General features: G+C 31.2%; 1 protein-coding gene across 1 annotated transcript in view; it reads left to right on the top strand.

Moving 5' to 3' along the window:
* LOC143256889 (serine/threonine-protein kinase mig-15-like) overlaps positions 1-16254 on the top strand; it is a 103406-nt gene that overhangs the window by 55225 nt on the left and 31927 nt on the right. The window contains 5 exon segments of the mRNA XM_076514708.1: positions 14-89; positions 4893-5074; positions 9057-9235; positions 9756-10027; positions 14838-14890. Coding sequence (XP_076370823.1) covers positions 14-89; positions 4893-5074; positions 9057-9235; positions 9756-10027; positions 14838-14890 — 762 coding nt within the window.

Raw genomic sequence — 16254 nt, 5'->3', positions numbered from 1 at the left:
TACCTTTTGATAGGAGAGTCACAGGAAGTTTATCGATATAGTGGGAGTGAAGGGGATGAAGAAGACACTCCACTGCCAGGACAGTCCAGGTAGTTATCTGCATATTCTCATCATCACATAAAATATTACAAGGCAGTAGATAATGTTTTTGATTGCTTATCTGGGTTATGGAAAAGAAAATGCTGTATATAATGTATGTCAAAAGTATTTATATTAAACTAAAAATGGTGATTAATGTCAAAAACAAGTTCCATGTATAAACATCCTCTTCTTTGTATGTAAACTTCACAATTTCACAATAGCAGTTTTATTGAAGTGCATCAGTACACTTAATGTAATCTCAATATTAAATCCAGCTGCTTTAACACGTTACCCACTAATGAAATCTACAGCTAAATGGTATAAGACTAGATGAATTAAATAAAAAGAATATATAAAAATAATCTTTTAAAATCAATCACTGGTAAACTTTTATATTGACTGGCTACTTTATTAGGGCCCTATATACAACTGTAGAATATCCACATTTATTACCTGGTGCAAAACAGACTTGTATTGTGGTTATTTAAGCAATATAGTTAGTTAGTAAGGGTAAGGATCTTTAACTTTCAAAAAGACCTGATAATGGGTGCTCATTTAGTAGCACAGTTTGCACAGTTATGAAAATTGTGGGAAGTCAGTGAATTTTTAACACTGCAAACCATGAAACATTATTGACTTTTATTAATTGATCCTGGAACTGTGCAACCCAGTCTCTTTTAGAGTAAAAGGTTTTGTGCTTCTAACAGATGTACCTCTGTCTGCAAGTGTCAGGTTTCACAACTATTTTGAAATGACACTTTTACCATAAATTAAGTTTAATGCTCATGTTATAAATCTAAAATCATAAAGTTGTTTAGAAGTTAAAGAACATGGATGTTTTAGATCTAGTTTCATTTTCAGCATAAACACTGAAAATATAATAAACATTTCTAGTGTAGGTTATTTATTTGTTGTTGCCTGAAACTTGTTAAGAAAAAGAAAGAGAGAAAGACAAACAGCAATAATATGATAGAATGGGTGTATAAATCTAACCACCCTGAATAACATTATCAAATATTTTCCATAAAAAAAGCTTGTCAGCTTATATTTGATGAAGTCATTCATTATTTATATAGTGATCACTGTAAGTCAGAATATTCTAAGTGACATTTTGGATACCACTGCTGAGTATTTTATGGACAGTCGTGAGTGTAAACATAGTGTTATGATGTATATTGTTGAGTGTAAACATAGTGTTATGATGTGTATTGTTGAGTGTAAACATAGTGTTATGATGTATATTATTGAGTGTAAACATAGTGTTATGATGTATATTATTTATATTATTTTGTCTCGTTGTTTCCTTATTTGATTTTCTTTCAAACCTAAAATTAATAAAATTCCTAAACTGGTTCAGGATTTTAATTGTTGTGCTGTTATGGCTGAAAAATAACACAGCTCCCTTGATTACAAAGAAAATTATTCAGAACTATTACTGTTTTGAGTATTAATTAAATTTGAGTATATGTTATTGTACAAGGTTATTTACTGACTGAACACTGCATTTAAATACAAAGAGTTTTTAACTCACAAGATTTATAGTTCTTTGATAAAAAATGTTATTAGGTGGAATTACAGCAGTAAATTGAGGAAGCTTAAGAATAATGAAATGCAACTGTGTAGAAAAATCATGAGATGTATAGTAGAAGCAACAATGTGGGAGTAGTTTTAGTAACAATATGAGTGTGAGTACGTGCTTGGTTAGCATAGTGACATATGTTCAGCAGGAAGTCAGATACAAGTTGACTATTTTGCCCTGTTGGCAAGTTGAGACAGTATTTTTGACAAATATTTAGTTTTGGCTATTTGTTACAGGAGTTTTTAGCCCCAGGACTGTAAATGACAAAGAATTTGTTAGAGCTCTGTTCAATAATATAGTCATCTAGAAGTTGTTTAAACAGTTTGTTTTTCATCTTTCATTAAGTGTTTTTTTTATAACTCAGTTGTTCTGTCATTGGTACAATAGTTTGTTCAGCTGTTATTTTTTTGTATAAAAAATTAGTTAAATGCAGCACATGTTATTAAAATCAATGAAGTAGATCCTTCAAGTCACAGTTTCTTCCAGAAAGACTTGAAAATTATTTCCAATAAAAGTAACCCATGTGAAACATGTAGTAGTAGAATCATTGCTATCAAAAAGTATCTGCTTTACCAGATCTTCAAATAATTCTTTGTTCATAGTTCATCAACATTGAGAATCAAAACAAAACACAATAGAAAAAACTATTGTTATCAAACACTGATGATCACTAGAGGATTCAAGGTGGGTCAAAAGAAAGCCATGGCCTTCCTAAATGAAAGGAAAAGAAGATATGATTTTTTTAGCCTGCAAACAAGCAGTTTGTTAGTATGAGGTGAGTTTTTAGTCATTCCTAGACACGTTTGTCTATTCCAGATGACACAAGGGAACAACTTCTGGGGTGTCATCCTTGGACACCACTAGTGGCCCTAAAATGAGCCCATGGACCCTGTGCTATAGATTCTCTTACTTGAATTGACACCTTTTGAATCATTTTTTAATAACTTTAGCCTCGAAAAGCACTAATTCGGGATTTATCAGTGTTGGTGATTGATCAACAAGATGATTGAACAAACATTAGTGTGTGGGCTAAGTTCTTCATTAGTGGCCAGTATTCTATAATATTCAATCTTACAATCCAAAACACATTATTAAAACAGTTTGAAAATTATTACCTTAGATGCAAACAGAAAAACACTTCTTCAGTGGTATTTAGTCAAACTATGGATATTTGAAGGACTGAAAACATATTATATGTTTCAGGATATTTTGCACTTACAGTAAAATAAAAAAATGCTGGATAAAACCATAAGAATATCGTGACCTTTCATCTTCACAATGACCCTTAAGTGTAATTTCCATTGTAAAAAGCTACTTTATAAGGCTTGCTTGTGCAAAGAACACCACACCTCCCAGCATACTTTTCATAATCTGTGTAATGTACAAGGATGGTAGTTTTGAAGTGTTATTTTCATAAGTCCAATAACACATCTACAGGTGCTACATCCAGCAACTTTACTAATGTGTCTTTGTACAGAACAGGATAAACACCTTTCATTCTCCAGCTGTTTGAGGTTTGTATTAGTTGAGGAGGAAATATGACTGGAAGACTTATCTTTGTGGAATCACATCCAGTATTTTTATACAAAGCATCTGGAACAATATTTTTTAACATCAGCAGAGTCCACCTCTGTTTGTATTCACTTTAGCAATCCCTAACTTTCTTCTGGCACAGTATTCAGTGATTATTACAAACCTCTTCAAGAATATTTTGCATCATGCTGTTTACAAGTTTTTGAAAATTTTCATTCATTTCCAGCAGAAGATAGTACAAGACTTCTTAAAATTACCATGTACACATACAATTCATCACTGCCATTTTTCGACAGATAGATACTGTATATATAATTTTGTACAGTTGGTCTTAATTTCTTGGATATGTCATGGAACCAGCTTGTGCACACGACTTTTGTTACTTTTTCCAACAGAAATCCTTTTTGATTATATAGTGTACTGTTTCTTGGACACATAGATGGTTCTCGCCACTGTATTTTGTGTTCTTGGATTCACATCTGTCACAAGAAGCTGTACTTTGCTTATTGTGGCTGATTACATTTTGTTGTAGGTCTCTTCTAAATGGTCTGGCTGGTTACATTTTGTTGCAGGTCTCTGTAAATGGTCATACTAACCTCAGTTGATCCATATTTCTTTGTTTTTTACAGTCATTAAGTACATAAGGTATATCTGTTGCATAAATTATAAATTTCAGATCTGAAACCACCATCTTTGTGACCAGATTGTTTCTGCACCTGAAGGAGTTGTTACTTACCTGCCTCTATTTAAAACTGATCAACTTTCCATCACATCATATTGCTTACAAAATGCCAAACATTGTGAAAATGTATTTGTGATTCCTCCATGACTCATTGACTTGCACATTCAAAATAATTTCAGTATGACATATTTAACCTTCTGTAGTTTAAAAACTAATTTTTCATTTATATCTTAGTAATACATTTTTTTTTTTATAAGCACATGCACTATTTAAAATTATGCACATACTTTTACATTTCACTAAAATTGATATCAATAGGAACATCAAATTTGTAATTGCTAGATATATAAATCTTTGTGCAGTGGGTGAACCTCCATTGCCATTATTTTTCTTTGTTTACACAGAAAATTTTTTCATCACCATTCATGTTTGATATCACTTGAAGTAGTATATTTTGTTTTATTTTATTTTTAAAGGAAGATCAGTGAGATATTAGCCATAAGCTATATATGTCCTTTCACCTTGCTGTGTTACATTGAGTACCCAAAGATTTCCAATAGGCAACTTGTATTAGAAATTATGTGAAAATTACAACTTCATTATAACTTCATGTTTTGAATAATTGTGTTAATTAACCTGAAGGCTAGAATGAAAAATTTGAAGGAAAGAAGATACAAGTACATTAATCATATTACTCATATTTCAAAAATGCTGTCATGGCAACCACATGTCTAATGTACAATATACATAAAATAACCAAACAAATTTGCTGCCAACCTACTTTCAAACCTTAGGATGTGAAGATTTTAAGGAAAGTAGAGTTCTGTAAACAGGTTGAGATTATATTTTCCAGGTATTTCACTGTATAAAAGCCATCAAAATATTTTTTTTATGGAAACGTATCTACTTTCTATGTAAATAACATGTACATGTGATATATTTAATTATGTTTTTGAATTATCTGTGTAATTTGCAAACTCTTTTTAACTGTTAAAATGAAAATGTTTTCCTCCTAAGTTCAATTAATCCTCTACAACATGATTCAACTCTGAGGAGGAATTTTCAACACCTTCAGGAGGGTCACAAACTTCCTTACAGTGACTGCTTGGATACCATTAATTCCTCTCCTCCTCCTGTGGAATCACCAGAGACTCCAGGCCCTGTAGAGAGACCACCAGTACCTCCTCAAAGACTAATAGGTGAGTCGTTAAACAAGATTAACTTTCTTCATGAAAGTACAAAGTTTGATAGGTTGCATTGTTGTGGTGTGGGTTGTGAAAAAACCTGTTTCTGTATGTCTTAGCTTCAATATTATTAATTACATTAATCATTAATAGGCAGTTAAAATTATCCTAATAAAATAATAATTAATTTAATATAAAATAAGCATTAAGATTTTGATAAAGATTCCTTTGTTATTCAGAGTTGTCCTTAAAGTCACAGTAAGTGATTCATTTATATGCAAAAACGGCTTGCTTGGGTTGAGAAAATATTTTACATAGAAGGTCGAAACGTTGTTCGCTCTTCTATGTAAAATATCTTCTCAACCCAAGCGAGTCGTTTTTGCATATATATTTCTCTACAAGTGGGTTTTCTTGACATCACTGAAGTGATTCATTTGGTAATATCTCCTAAATGTATTAGGGGATGTCCCATCTGTGAGACAAAATCCAAATGCTGATGTTAAACTATCTAGCAAAAATGGAAAATCAATTAAGGATATGAAGTTGAGTGCTTATACCAACATTGTCTCAACTGTTACTGCCCTTCACTGTTTACAACAAGTTTTAGGAAGAAAGTTACCCTTAAAGGTTCTTATAGTTCCTAAAGTAAAAATAAAACCACTCTCAGATTTCTGCTAGTTGCAATTTCCTATCTCCATCCTCACAAAAGAAATAAGATAAATTATTTTATAAATAACTACAAATCCTACCTTAATAGTTTTTATGTAGTTCTTATATTCCAAATCCCCTCCTTTTTTCTTACATTTATTTAAGTATAACCCAGGAAAGCTGAGACATGTCAGTCCTCAAATTATGGGCAGGTACCAGCAGATTAGAAGTTGGCTAATGTAACTCATCTTTTTAAAGGTAGTGATAACAATTATCTCGGTAATTATAGACTCGTTAGCCTTACATAAATTGTGGGTAAAATTGAAAGTCTGATAAAAGATGCTTTGTAAAATAATTTAACAAAGTTTAGAATTTTATTTGAGAGTCAACATTGTCTTTCTAAGGGAAAATCTTGCCTTACAAATCTTTTAACATTCTTTGAAATGGCTACTGCTTATGTAGATGTAGGAAAGAGGGTGTATTTGGTGTATCTGGATTATCAGAAAGCATCTGATAAGGTGCCATATAAAAGGCTTGTAAAAAATATCTCTGTGGGTGTGGACGATAAGTTAGAAAATTGAATAGAAGAGTGGCTGGATGGAAGAAAGCAAAGGTTGTTACAAATGGAGCTCAGTGAAACCGGATTAATGTAACAAGAGGGGTACTGCCAGACTATCATTGATTTATATCATTGACATAAATGAAATAATGATCAATAAATTACTTAAATTTGAATATGATATTAAAGTCTTTCATGTTGGTAGCTGTGAAGAGGATAATGCTAATTTACAAAATGATTTAGATCATTCAGTGAGTTGGGCAAGTAAATGACAAATGGGTTTTAATTATAATAAATAGTGCATTTAGGTTACCATAATTTGAATTATGAGTATAATATGGATGGAAATAACCTTGAAAGAAAAGGATATTGGTATAATATTTGATCACTCTCTAAAGTCATCCAAACAGTGTGCTGTTGTTAGTGGTATGATAAATAAGATTTTATGTTCTATCTACAGAAATATTGAACACAAGTCTAAAGAGATTATAATTTCATTGTATAGGTCACATGGTTAGGCCTCATTTGGAATATTGCAAGTGGGTCATGGCCACCTGGCCCTCTTTCACCACTCTATTATAATTTAATCCTGATATCTTATGTCTGCCCTCTATTGACGACTGAGTGGGAGCAGTGTCTGACTAGAGTCTCAGTAGCTTCTCGTTCTATTCCTGTGACCTCAACATGTTTTCTACCATATCCTCATCCATGGTGAAATCTGACTGGTTAGGAAAGCTATGAAATGGAGATGGTGGAACTAAAGATGTTAGAGGTGATCTTAATTCAAGATTCCTTTTGATTAGTGAGCTTTACACCTCCTAACTAACTCCTTTCAAACTTGCTCCTACATGGCTGGGAAGTCGACAATAGACAGTTTTTTTTATCTTTCCAGCTCTTTTGCCTCCTCCCCAGTCTTCTTGGCCATCAAGACTCAGACTGAGAGTTTGCCACTTTCCTTTTGAGAGGTGGGTTCTTTTAACTACATTTGCCTGTGGAACTGCAAATCATTCTCCATTGGTCTGGCAGTACATCAGTTAGACCACGCAGTATTCATTATGAGATGCTTCAACTGGACTTGGCAGGAGGACATTTTTCCTGATGCTTCACATCAGGCTATTATACTACTATTTTATAAGTTTGGGAAGGATCTGAAAGTTCCAACAAACTAGAGAGAACATCTAGTTTGTCTTCTTCAATCTTAAAGTTTTTAACACAACTTTTTACTTGACAGGCAATTCCAGATTTGTGGAGGTTCTACACGTTCTTGTTCATTCCTATGGGATCTTGGAGTTCCTCAGGGCTGTGTTTTGAGTGTCACACTTTTCAGTATTATGATTGATGCTATCATTCATCAACTTTAACATTTTGGTTTGTTGTTGAACACGAGGTTTATCGAGCAGCAGTTTCAGACTGCTTTTGATTGTCTTGTGCATTGTACATTCACACAGTTTTTCTTTTTTGAAAACTCTTTGCATGGCACTTTCATCTCAAGTTGGGATCTTGATTTTGATTGAAACCTGACTTTTATTCCACATATCAAGCAGCTTTCATTCTGCAAAGTATTCATTCTGTACTTTGTAGGTCCAGAGTTTGTACATAGTCCCATGAACCATCTTTACATCTTTGTTTGCAACTCTCCCTGCAGTACACTGCTAAACTACATTCCTTGCCACAGCATCCCATCTGGGATTGTTTTCAATCCTCAGTGGTCTCTTCTCTTCAATAAAAGATGATCTATTATTCCACTTTTTGGCCTCTGTGTATGGCAAAATGGATCTATCATTGAATGACATCTCTGATTCTATTGTTCATCCCATTCCTTCAGTGCATGTCACCATTTGCCCATGTGATCTTTCTCTTAGTTAACTGAAGAACATGAATACTTCAGACTGAAATTACAGCCTCCTCTTTGCCAAACATCTTTTGAACTATTTTTTTAAAGCTATTTAGCTTTGTAGCTAAACCTGTCTGCTCCGGTGCCATTACAGCTGGGTCTGTTTTGTGTATGGATTACAATCCTGTGATACATACAGCTTGGCTTTACAAGATCTGGCTTTGGGTGAAGAACATTCTAACAAGCTTTTCCAGATCAAACCTACTCTTACTTTTTGGTTATCTAGTTTCTGCAAAGATCATAAGGAGAAAGTTGTCTTGACAAGGCTCCTTTTTTCTGATATTGATGCACCACTGTGTAGACTTTGACACCCACATCACAATAGTCTGCATTTTATGGTTGTACCATAATTACAACCAGGAGCAGTGGTACCATTTTAGACATGTTTACACTCAGAATTTGCCATTGACTTTGTATTATGTCATTGGTAATGGTGACATTGTCCATCTTGACTGTGTTTTTAGCTTTTTATGGACCAGTGACATTTTAAATTCTGTTTAGGTTTTACATTTTTCTGTAATTTCAACAACAACAAAAACAGAAATCTCATATTATGTCACAAAGTTTTACCTTATTTACTTTTAAATGTTGTATATTTGTTTGCTATGTTTTATTATTTTTTTACCTTTTTAATGTTTTTCAGGGAATTGTTTTATTTCCAAAAATAAGTGAAACAATTCCTGTTTTTTTTTACAAAGGTTAATTCACTCTTTTACCACCAATTTGACAAATATGGCCTTGTTGGTTTGAACCATTAAATACCAAACAACCAACTGACCAATCGTTTATTTCATTACTTTAAAATTAGGAGGTGTAGTGGAGATTGTCCTTGTGTAACTCTGCTTAAAATAAAAAAAGAAACTTTCATTAATTTTGTACTGAATTCTTAATTTTAGTTGTACCAGACCCTCTACCCCCAAATAAACCACTACCACCCATTCCAGTTGAAGAGGAAAGACAAGAAAAAGAAAGGAAACCAGCAACACCTCCAAAAAATCAAAATCCAGCCCAGCCTTCAAGATCTGCAGAAAACCACAGTTCCGTAATGATTAAAGCTCCACTTCGAAGACCAGAAGTAAGAGCATAGTCTTAATAATCAATTTTAATAAATTTTAAAAAACATTGACAGAAACAAATGAAATCATGCATTATAATAGAATCGATATTGCAGTATCATATGTGGATCAGAAGTATATATATTGGTATTCTTTATATATTGAATTTTGTTTAAAATTAATTTCATATTATCTCAAAAATTTATTAATTTTTAGATCATTAGTTTAATTTCCCAAATTTACAACTCATATTATGGTTAATTCATTGCAACAAAGTACTACTAGAAAATTTAAATTATGTGTGATCATTGAATGTTAAAAAAAGATCATAAACTGTGAGAAGCCCATTTTCAAACAGTTTGATAGAGAAAAATAAGAGCTAGATGTATGCACGTTGCAAAATTATATCAGTTTATGGTTGTTTGTCTTTTGCAATATTTTTAGTTAAAAATATTTTACTCTGGTTTCCTTTTAAATCTTTATATGTATATGTATTTTAGTTTTTATAATGAAGTAAATATAAGGTCTGGTTACTTTCAGGATTTAGAATTATTGGCAGCACAGTTAAATGAATTAGCACATGAAAGTAACAGTAGTGAATTAGGTACTAGTTTGGCTGGAATGGAGAAAGCCAGTGGAAAAGGACCAGCAATGCCAACTGTGAGTGAACGTGTAACATGGGTCAATGCAAACACACATGAACAGGGTGTTTCTGCTACTGTTGCATCTTCTGATTCTGATGAAGAGGAAGATGATGATGGTTGTGTGCAGAATGATGGAACACTTCTAGCATCAGATCCACCAAGGCCACTGTAAGTATACAAGAACTGTGCAATGTCTATATAACATTCAATTATATATGTTAGATCAAAAGTACAACTAGTCTAAAAGAATTTATTAACATCATATAGTTATACATTTTATGAACACAAGTTATAGTGTGTACCCTTGGATGTCTGAGCTTGGTGTGGTTTAATGGCCAGTGTGCTAAGCTGATTGGATCAAAAGGTTCGAGATTTGTTATGTGGTGCCATTAAATAATCAAAAAACTTCTACCTTAGGATACAGTATACAAGTAATAGTTAATCCCATTACTTGGTTGAAGCTTGACCAAGCCTTTATAGTTACAGGTGTTGCTGATCTCAACAGTAGCTCAAAATTAGGGACAGCTATATTTCAATTCTAAAGGACTCTGGCTTGACCACTTAGCCTTTGTCACATAACATGTTGTTCAGGCTAAAGATATGAATGTCTTGAATTTTCATTTTTTTTTTTCTTACCTTAAACTTTTCTTCTTGTAATGGTTATCCATCAGTGGAACAGCAATAAGCCTATGGAATTACATTGTTAATATCCAGGGTTTGATTTCCAGTGGTAGATAGCTATTTGAGTTTACTATAAAACAATCAAATTTTTTATGGTCAGCATTGTTTGAGGGATAGAATAATGAGATTTCTAAGACCTTTTTTCTAATTTCATTTGCTTTTCAACTAAAATGTCATTGGGAGTTCTTTGTCGTCCAGAAAATCATGTAGGTGCAGGAAAATAAACAATTTTTAATTTTCTTTGCAAGGATAAAGACAAATCATGCTTGTGACAAAATTATCAGTGAAATATTAAGGAAGTAAATATGCATGATTTTAAAAAATTGATACTTCTGAAACTTTTGTTTCTTGAAATAATGTATTGATAAAGTAGGTTTTATTCTTTGTATCATCAACCATACTAAAGGCAATAAATAATTTTGTGTTAGTTAGCTTGATATGATATAGTCAAAACTGTAAGGAAATTATTACTTAACTGCTTCAGCATGGGGTCATTCTCAAGAACCAACCTCATAACCTTTTTATGCTTGTTATAGTTTTCATGCTATAACTGTAAAATTAGTAAGTGTATCTTCCCAAAAACATTTTTGTGTTGTCAGTAAATGTTACAAGACTTTTGTCTTTTTGAATCTTGATTATCTAACATGCAAAGTAATTTTAATTTTAAAATTAAAAATACTTTTATGCATCAGAAAAATTTCAAAATTCTCATACAAAATATTTATTAATATTCAGATAATTATCAAACTTTTATTTTAGAAAAAACTTTGTTTTATTTGTTATTTTCACCTGGCATCTCTGTACAGGTTGGGTTAATTTGACAGACCTTGTAATTACCATAAGGAATTAGGAAATATAAATTATACTTATTTTGTGTTATATAATGACTACAAAGTATAACACAAAAACACGAGTATTTAGTCTAAATAGTTTAAATCTAATAACATTTTGCATTTGTTTATATTGATTATTTCTATTATATTGATTTTTAAGCCATGCTTGGTTAGCATTATGAAAGTAATGCTGATATAGTGCAGATGCACTCATGTTACTGTAGCCAAGGATATAAAACTGGTCTTTACAAAGTGACTTGTCTTGGGTGTGTTTTAGTGGAGTAATATTTTGGAAAATATAGTAGCATTTCAGTTATAATATGTTGTATACTTATACATATTATTACTATTTACAAATAAATTTATAAACATATTTTCATTTAAATGAAGAACAGTAAGTAAAGATGTATAACAAATAATTATTTCTTCTAGTTATGAACATTGTACCTTTTGCTGCTTGTCATAGTTTCCTAAGCCTTATGATAATTTTTACACATTGAGAATGTGAAATGAAATATTTATTTTTAGTTTTACTTGTACATTTTAAAATAACCACATATCATAAATTAGTATATCAATTCCACAGAATCCCACTATAATTTATCAAGCTTAGTTACTGAACTGGATTTGGGTCTAAAAAATATGAAATTCTGAGGTCACTAATGTCTTACCATGTGAAATCCAGCATAAAAAGAAAGAGTTTGCTTTGCAAATGCTATGAAAACTACTAGGGAAACATTCTGAGCTTTTGATTGGTTATACACTCATCTCTGAGCAAAGTATGTGTACATAAGCAAGTATTTTCAAACAAATAGAAGAGATAGGCAGAGCCACTTGGTTGATTCAATAAATATATTAAGATCTCAGAAAATAGAAAGGATAAGAGGTTCTTATCTTAGATTTTGGCTTGTCAATATTGGTAATTTGAGTATGTAATTTGTAAGAAACTATAGACTTTGTATTAGGGTACAACAAATATCTAATTTGAATGAATGCTGCATTCAGTTACAAAATGACATATAAAAGTTGATGCTTGGGTTTTTTTAAATATTTATTTCTAAATTAAGAAATTAACTAATGTATCATACTAAAATTTTAATTATCTATAATTTGATACAAATCATATTAATATACCTTCAAAATTGTTCAATAAAATTTTGAATGCAAGTCAACAAATGCAATGACATTGCTTTTGACCTGTGTTAGTAGAGTTAAGTTTCAAGAAAAAGGGCATGGCCTGGTAGTTAAGACATTCAATTTGCAATCTGCAGGCCACAATTTTGCATCTTGTTACTTAACATGCTCATCATTTCAGATGTGAGGGCATTATAATTTGACTGTTAGTCAATCTTTTATTGTCGCTCCTGTTATGTATGTTACATATAATTTATTCCAGATGTGCCTCCAATTTATTATATTACATACTACAATTTCAAATAGCCTGAAATTTTTAATTTGGAAGCTAATTGAATGTTTGTGTCAAATTCGTGATATTTGTCATCAAGATTGATATACACAATTTTCTTTCTTATTACAAATATATTGTAATACACAAACAACAACACAACTTATAATAATGATTGTTACAAATAATGATTTATATACAAAAGTTTTACAAACTTACAAACAATAATTAATTTTCTATCTGGTTTGGAACTAATATTTTATCAATGGTTCACAATGAGCAAATGTATCCTGTGTTGATATTGTTACATCTTTGCTGGCCTCATTTCATTTTTATGCAAGCTGACTTTTCTTCAACAAAAATATCTAATGTCTGAAGTTGAAAGGTTCATGATATTCGAAATCTATAAATGTTCTTGTTCAAGTATTTGTAGTTTTTCTATTAATTAGTGTTTATGAAAGTTATAACTTCTGAGGTTTATAATACACTACCTGTAGCAGACCAACAATATATAAAACTGTCTCTTGGCATATTGGTTTTTAAATCTTAAGGTTATGTTGTAGAGATTTCTGTTGGCAACATAAAATATATATTGTTGGTTCTTACACTTGAGAATCTTCTACAAATTTATAGAATAGGCAAGAATTTTGTAACATATATTTAACACTATGAGTTACTTTCATTTCTAAATATGTATTTAACTGAAACAAATGACAATATTAAAATAAATGCATAATGGTAAATCTGTTACACCCCCAATGGCTCATTGTTAAGCCTGAAGACTTATAACACTGAGAACTAGGTTTTCTTACCGATAGGGGACACAACATAGATAGACTATTGTGTAGCTTTGTGCTTAATAAAAATGAACAAACAAATTTCAAGTGTTATAAACATATTGTGTATGGAAGACCCACCTTCAAAAAGGAGTTTCAAAATAAGAAATCCATATTATTAAGGTATGCAGAAAATTGGATATAAGTAACTAAAATGTTTTTAGCTTGCATATGTATAAAATGTATGATAAAGACTTGCTTTGAATCCTAAGGAATCATGTGTAAACTTTTCTGGCCTATTATTTATAAAGAAAACACAATACTCTGAGATAACTTTCTTCTTTATAATCAAAATTATATCTTTTCAAATTGTACAAATGAAAGACAAAACTGATATCCATTCAAGCCAATCTTTAATGTATCCAAAGTGTAGTTTTAATTTTGTGTGAATAATACACTTTTAATTTCTTGCAGCCAAAACGTGGGATTTTATACCTGTAACATGTAATTACATACAACAGTGCTTGTTCATCCTTATAGGTGAAACACACATTGTATTATTATTTGTGGGAAACTGTCTCAATGTTTAAATACTTAAGAGCAGAACTAATATTTACATACTTTTATTCTGGTTGCAAGGACAGTGTGGTGGTGAAAGGTTACCTATTATCCTTGCAACTTGGCATACAAACTTTCTCATCATTTGTATTTAGCTAAAAACAGAAATATCAAGATCTGTTAGAATAGTAATACATTTGTTTTTTGCATAAACTTCTTTTTTACTTTTTTAAATCAGTGTGTTATTTTAATTTTTTTTAATTTCATTATAGTTGAAGGTCCATATTTTGCCAGCATTATAATTTAACAAATTGTGAATTAAAATTCAAACACAGTGTAGTGTCTCCTTTTGTTGACATGCTTTATAAATTAGCTACAGAGTAAATAATACTTGAGTACAAAATTTAAGTTCAAGGAGAGAACTTTAAACTTTTAATTTTTCTATAAAAGAGCATAAAGCTGCATATAACAAAATCAGCACTAACCTTCCAATGATTTTTGTTTGCCTGTAAATAAAGAGCCATTGTTTACTTGGAAACCTCTGTATTTGTAGTCCTGTGTTTCTCTTAAGATGCTGTTCACTTCTCAGTTTTATTGTGGCTCTTTGACAGTTAATGCTCACAAGAATTTTGGAATATCACAGTGTAAATTTATTTTACAAAATAAAGACATTTCTATTGTTTTTATAAAAATGTATTTAATGTTTACTCTTTTATTTTAAATAGACCATTAGAGGGCTACAACAATGGTACATTAAAATCTTTGGTTGTCCATGAAGGTAAGTGCAAATTTTTATTTATACACCATAAAAAAACTTAAATATTCTTATTGTACATGTATTTGGGGATTTTTTTTAATTAAAAAAAGTCAAAATAAATTGTCTTGGTTTATTTCATTCCTATGTAAGAGTTTGACACATGACTGATAAATTGACAGTATTTGAACTTCAATCAACAGTATAGCTTCAAATATAGTTAACATAGTATCTTTGGAGGGCCAGGCATAGCCTAGTGGTTGTTGTATGCTCAATTTGTGAAGTTCATTTTGAACATGAACATTTCAAGAATCTGGATGTGCTGTAAGAGTGTCAATCAAATCCCACTATTCAGTCAATGAAGAACAGTGCATGAGTTTGTAATGGGTTCATTTTACTGGTTGCCATCCCTCTAGTCTGTCATTTCAAAATTAAGGACAGCTGTGCAAAAATAATACTTTATGTAATTTGTAGCTTTGTGCAAAAGACAAAGTTGAAATAGCTGAAATACTGTGAAATGTAAGATTGATTCAGATGTTCCTTTACACAACATAAATTGCAATCTTTAGATCATACCTATACTGATTCATGTGGTATTGATGTCTATTGACATCCAGCAGATAAGTTAAAGGATATCTGCAAAATATGGATTTAGAAATTAAACTGGAGAAACATTTCAAAGTTGGACAGCAAAGGATAGAAATAAATGCAAGTAACTAAGTAAACAAAATCTTTACTTGTAATTATTTCCGTAATGTGTGTTTACAGACTGTGTGGTCTTCTTGATCACAGCTTACTATACTGGCTGCTCCAGGTGAGAGAATTCTTCAAAACACTTGTACAGGACAAAGGATATAAGAATACTTGATACATCCACAAGGGAGAAGGACAAATTCTCAGTACATAAATGTGAGACAATTACAAAAAGGAATTTTGATGTACTGCTGAACTTTAAAATAAAGTACTAGTGTTGTATATCAGAACCAATTACTGTATGTACAGACACCACACCAAAATAATTTGTCTTTCTCACCATTAGCATGTGCAAACTTTACCTCATTGAAAGGATTTTTACTTGTTTATTGTTCATGATCTTTCAGTGTTTAAATATGTCAATACATGCAGAATTTATCATTGACTACATACACAAGCACACAAGGTAAATGGAATTGGTACACAATTAATTGGTATACACTTAAGTGTAGAAATTTTATTTTTAAACTGCAGGAACTACTTCAAATGAGCTTATAGATTAAAATATGCAGAAAGATACTGGTAGAATAACTGACTTTAAAAAAGAACTTTATCTTTTTCATCTTCAAATTGACTCCTCCATGAATTTGAAGGAGCTAACATTTATTAATTTTCAAGATTTTTTTTTTCAGTCA

This window comes from Tachypleus tridentatus, chromosome 7 (genome assembly GCF_004210375.1).
Source record: "Tachypleus tridentatus isolate NWPU-2018 chromosome 7, ASM421037v1, whole genome shotgun sequence".
Taxonomy (NCBI): Eukaryota; Metazoa; Arthropoda; class Merostomata; order Xiphosura; family Limulidae; genus Tachypleus; species Tachypleus tridentatus.
Note: the sequence above shows the minus strand (reverse complement) of the source record. Positions and strands in the feature narration are given on the sequence as shown.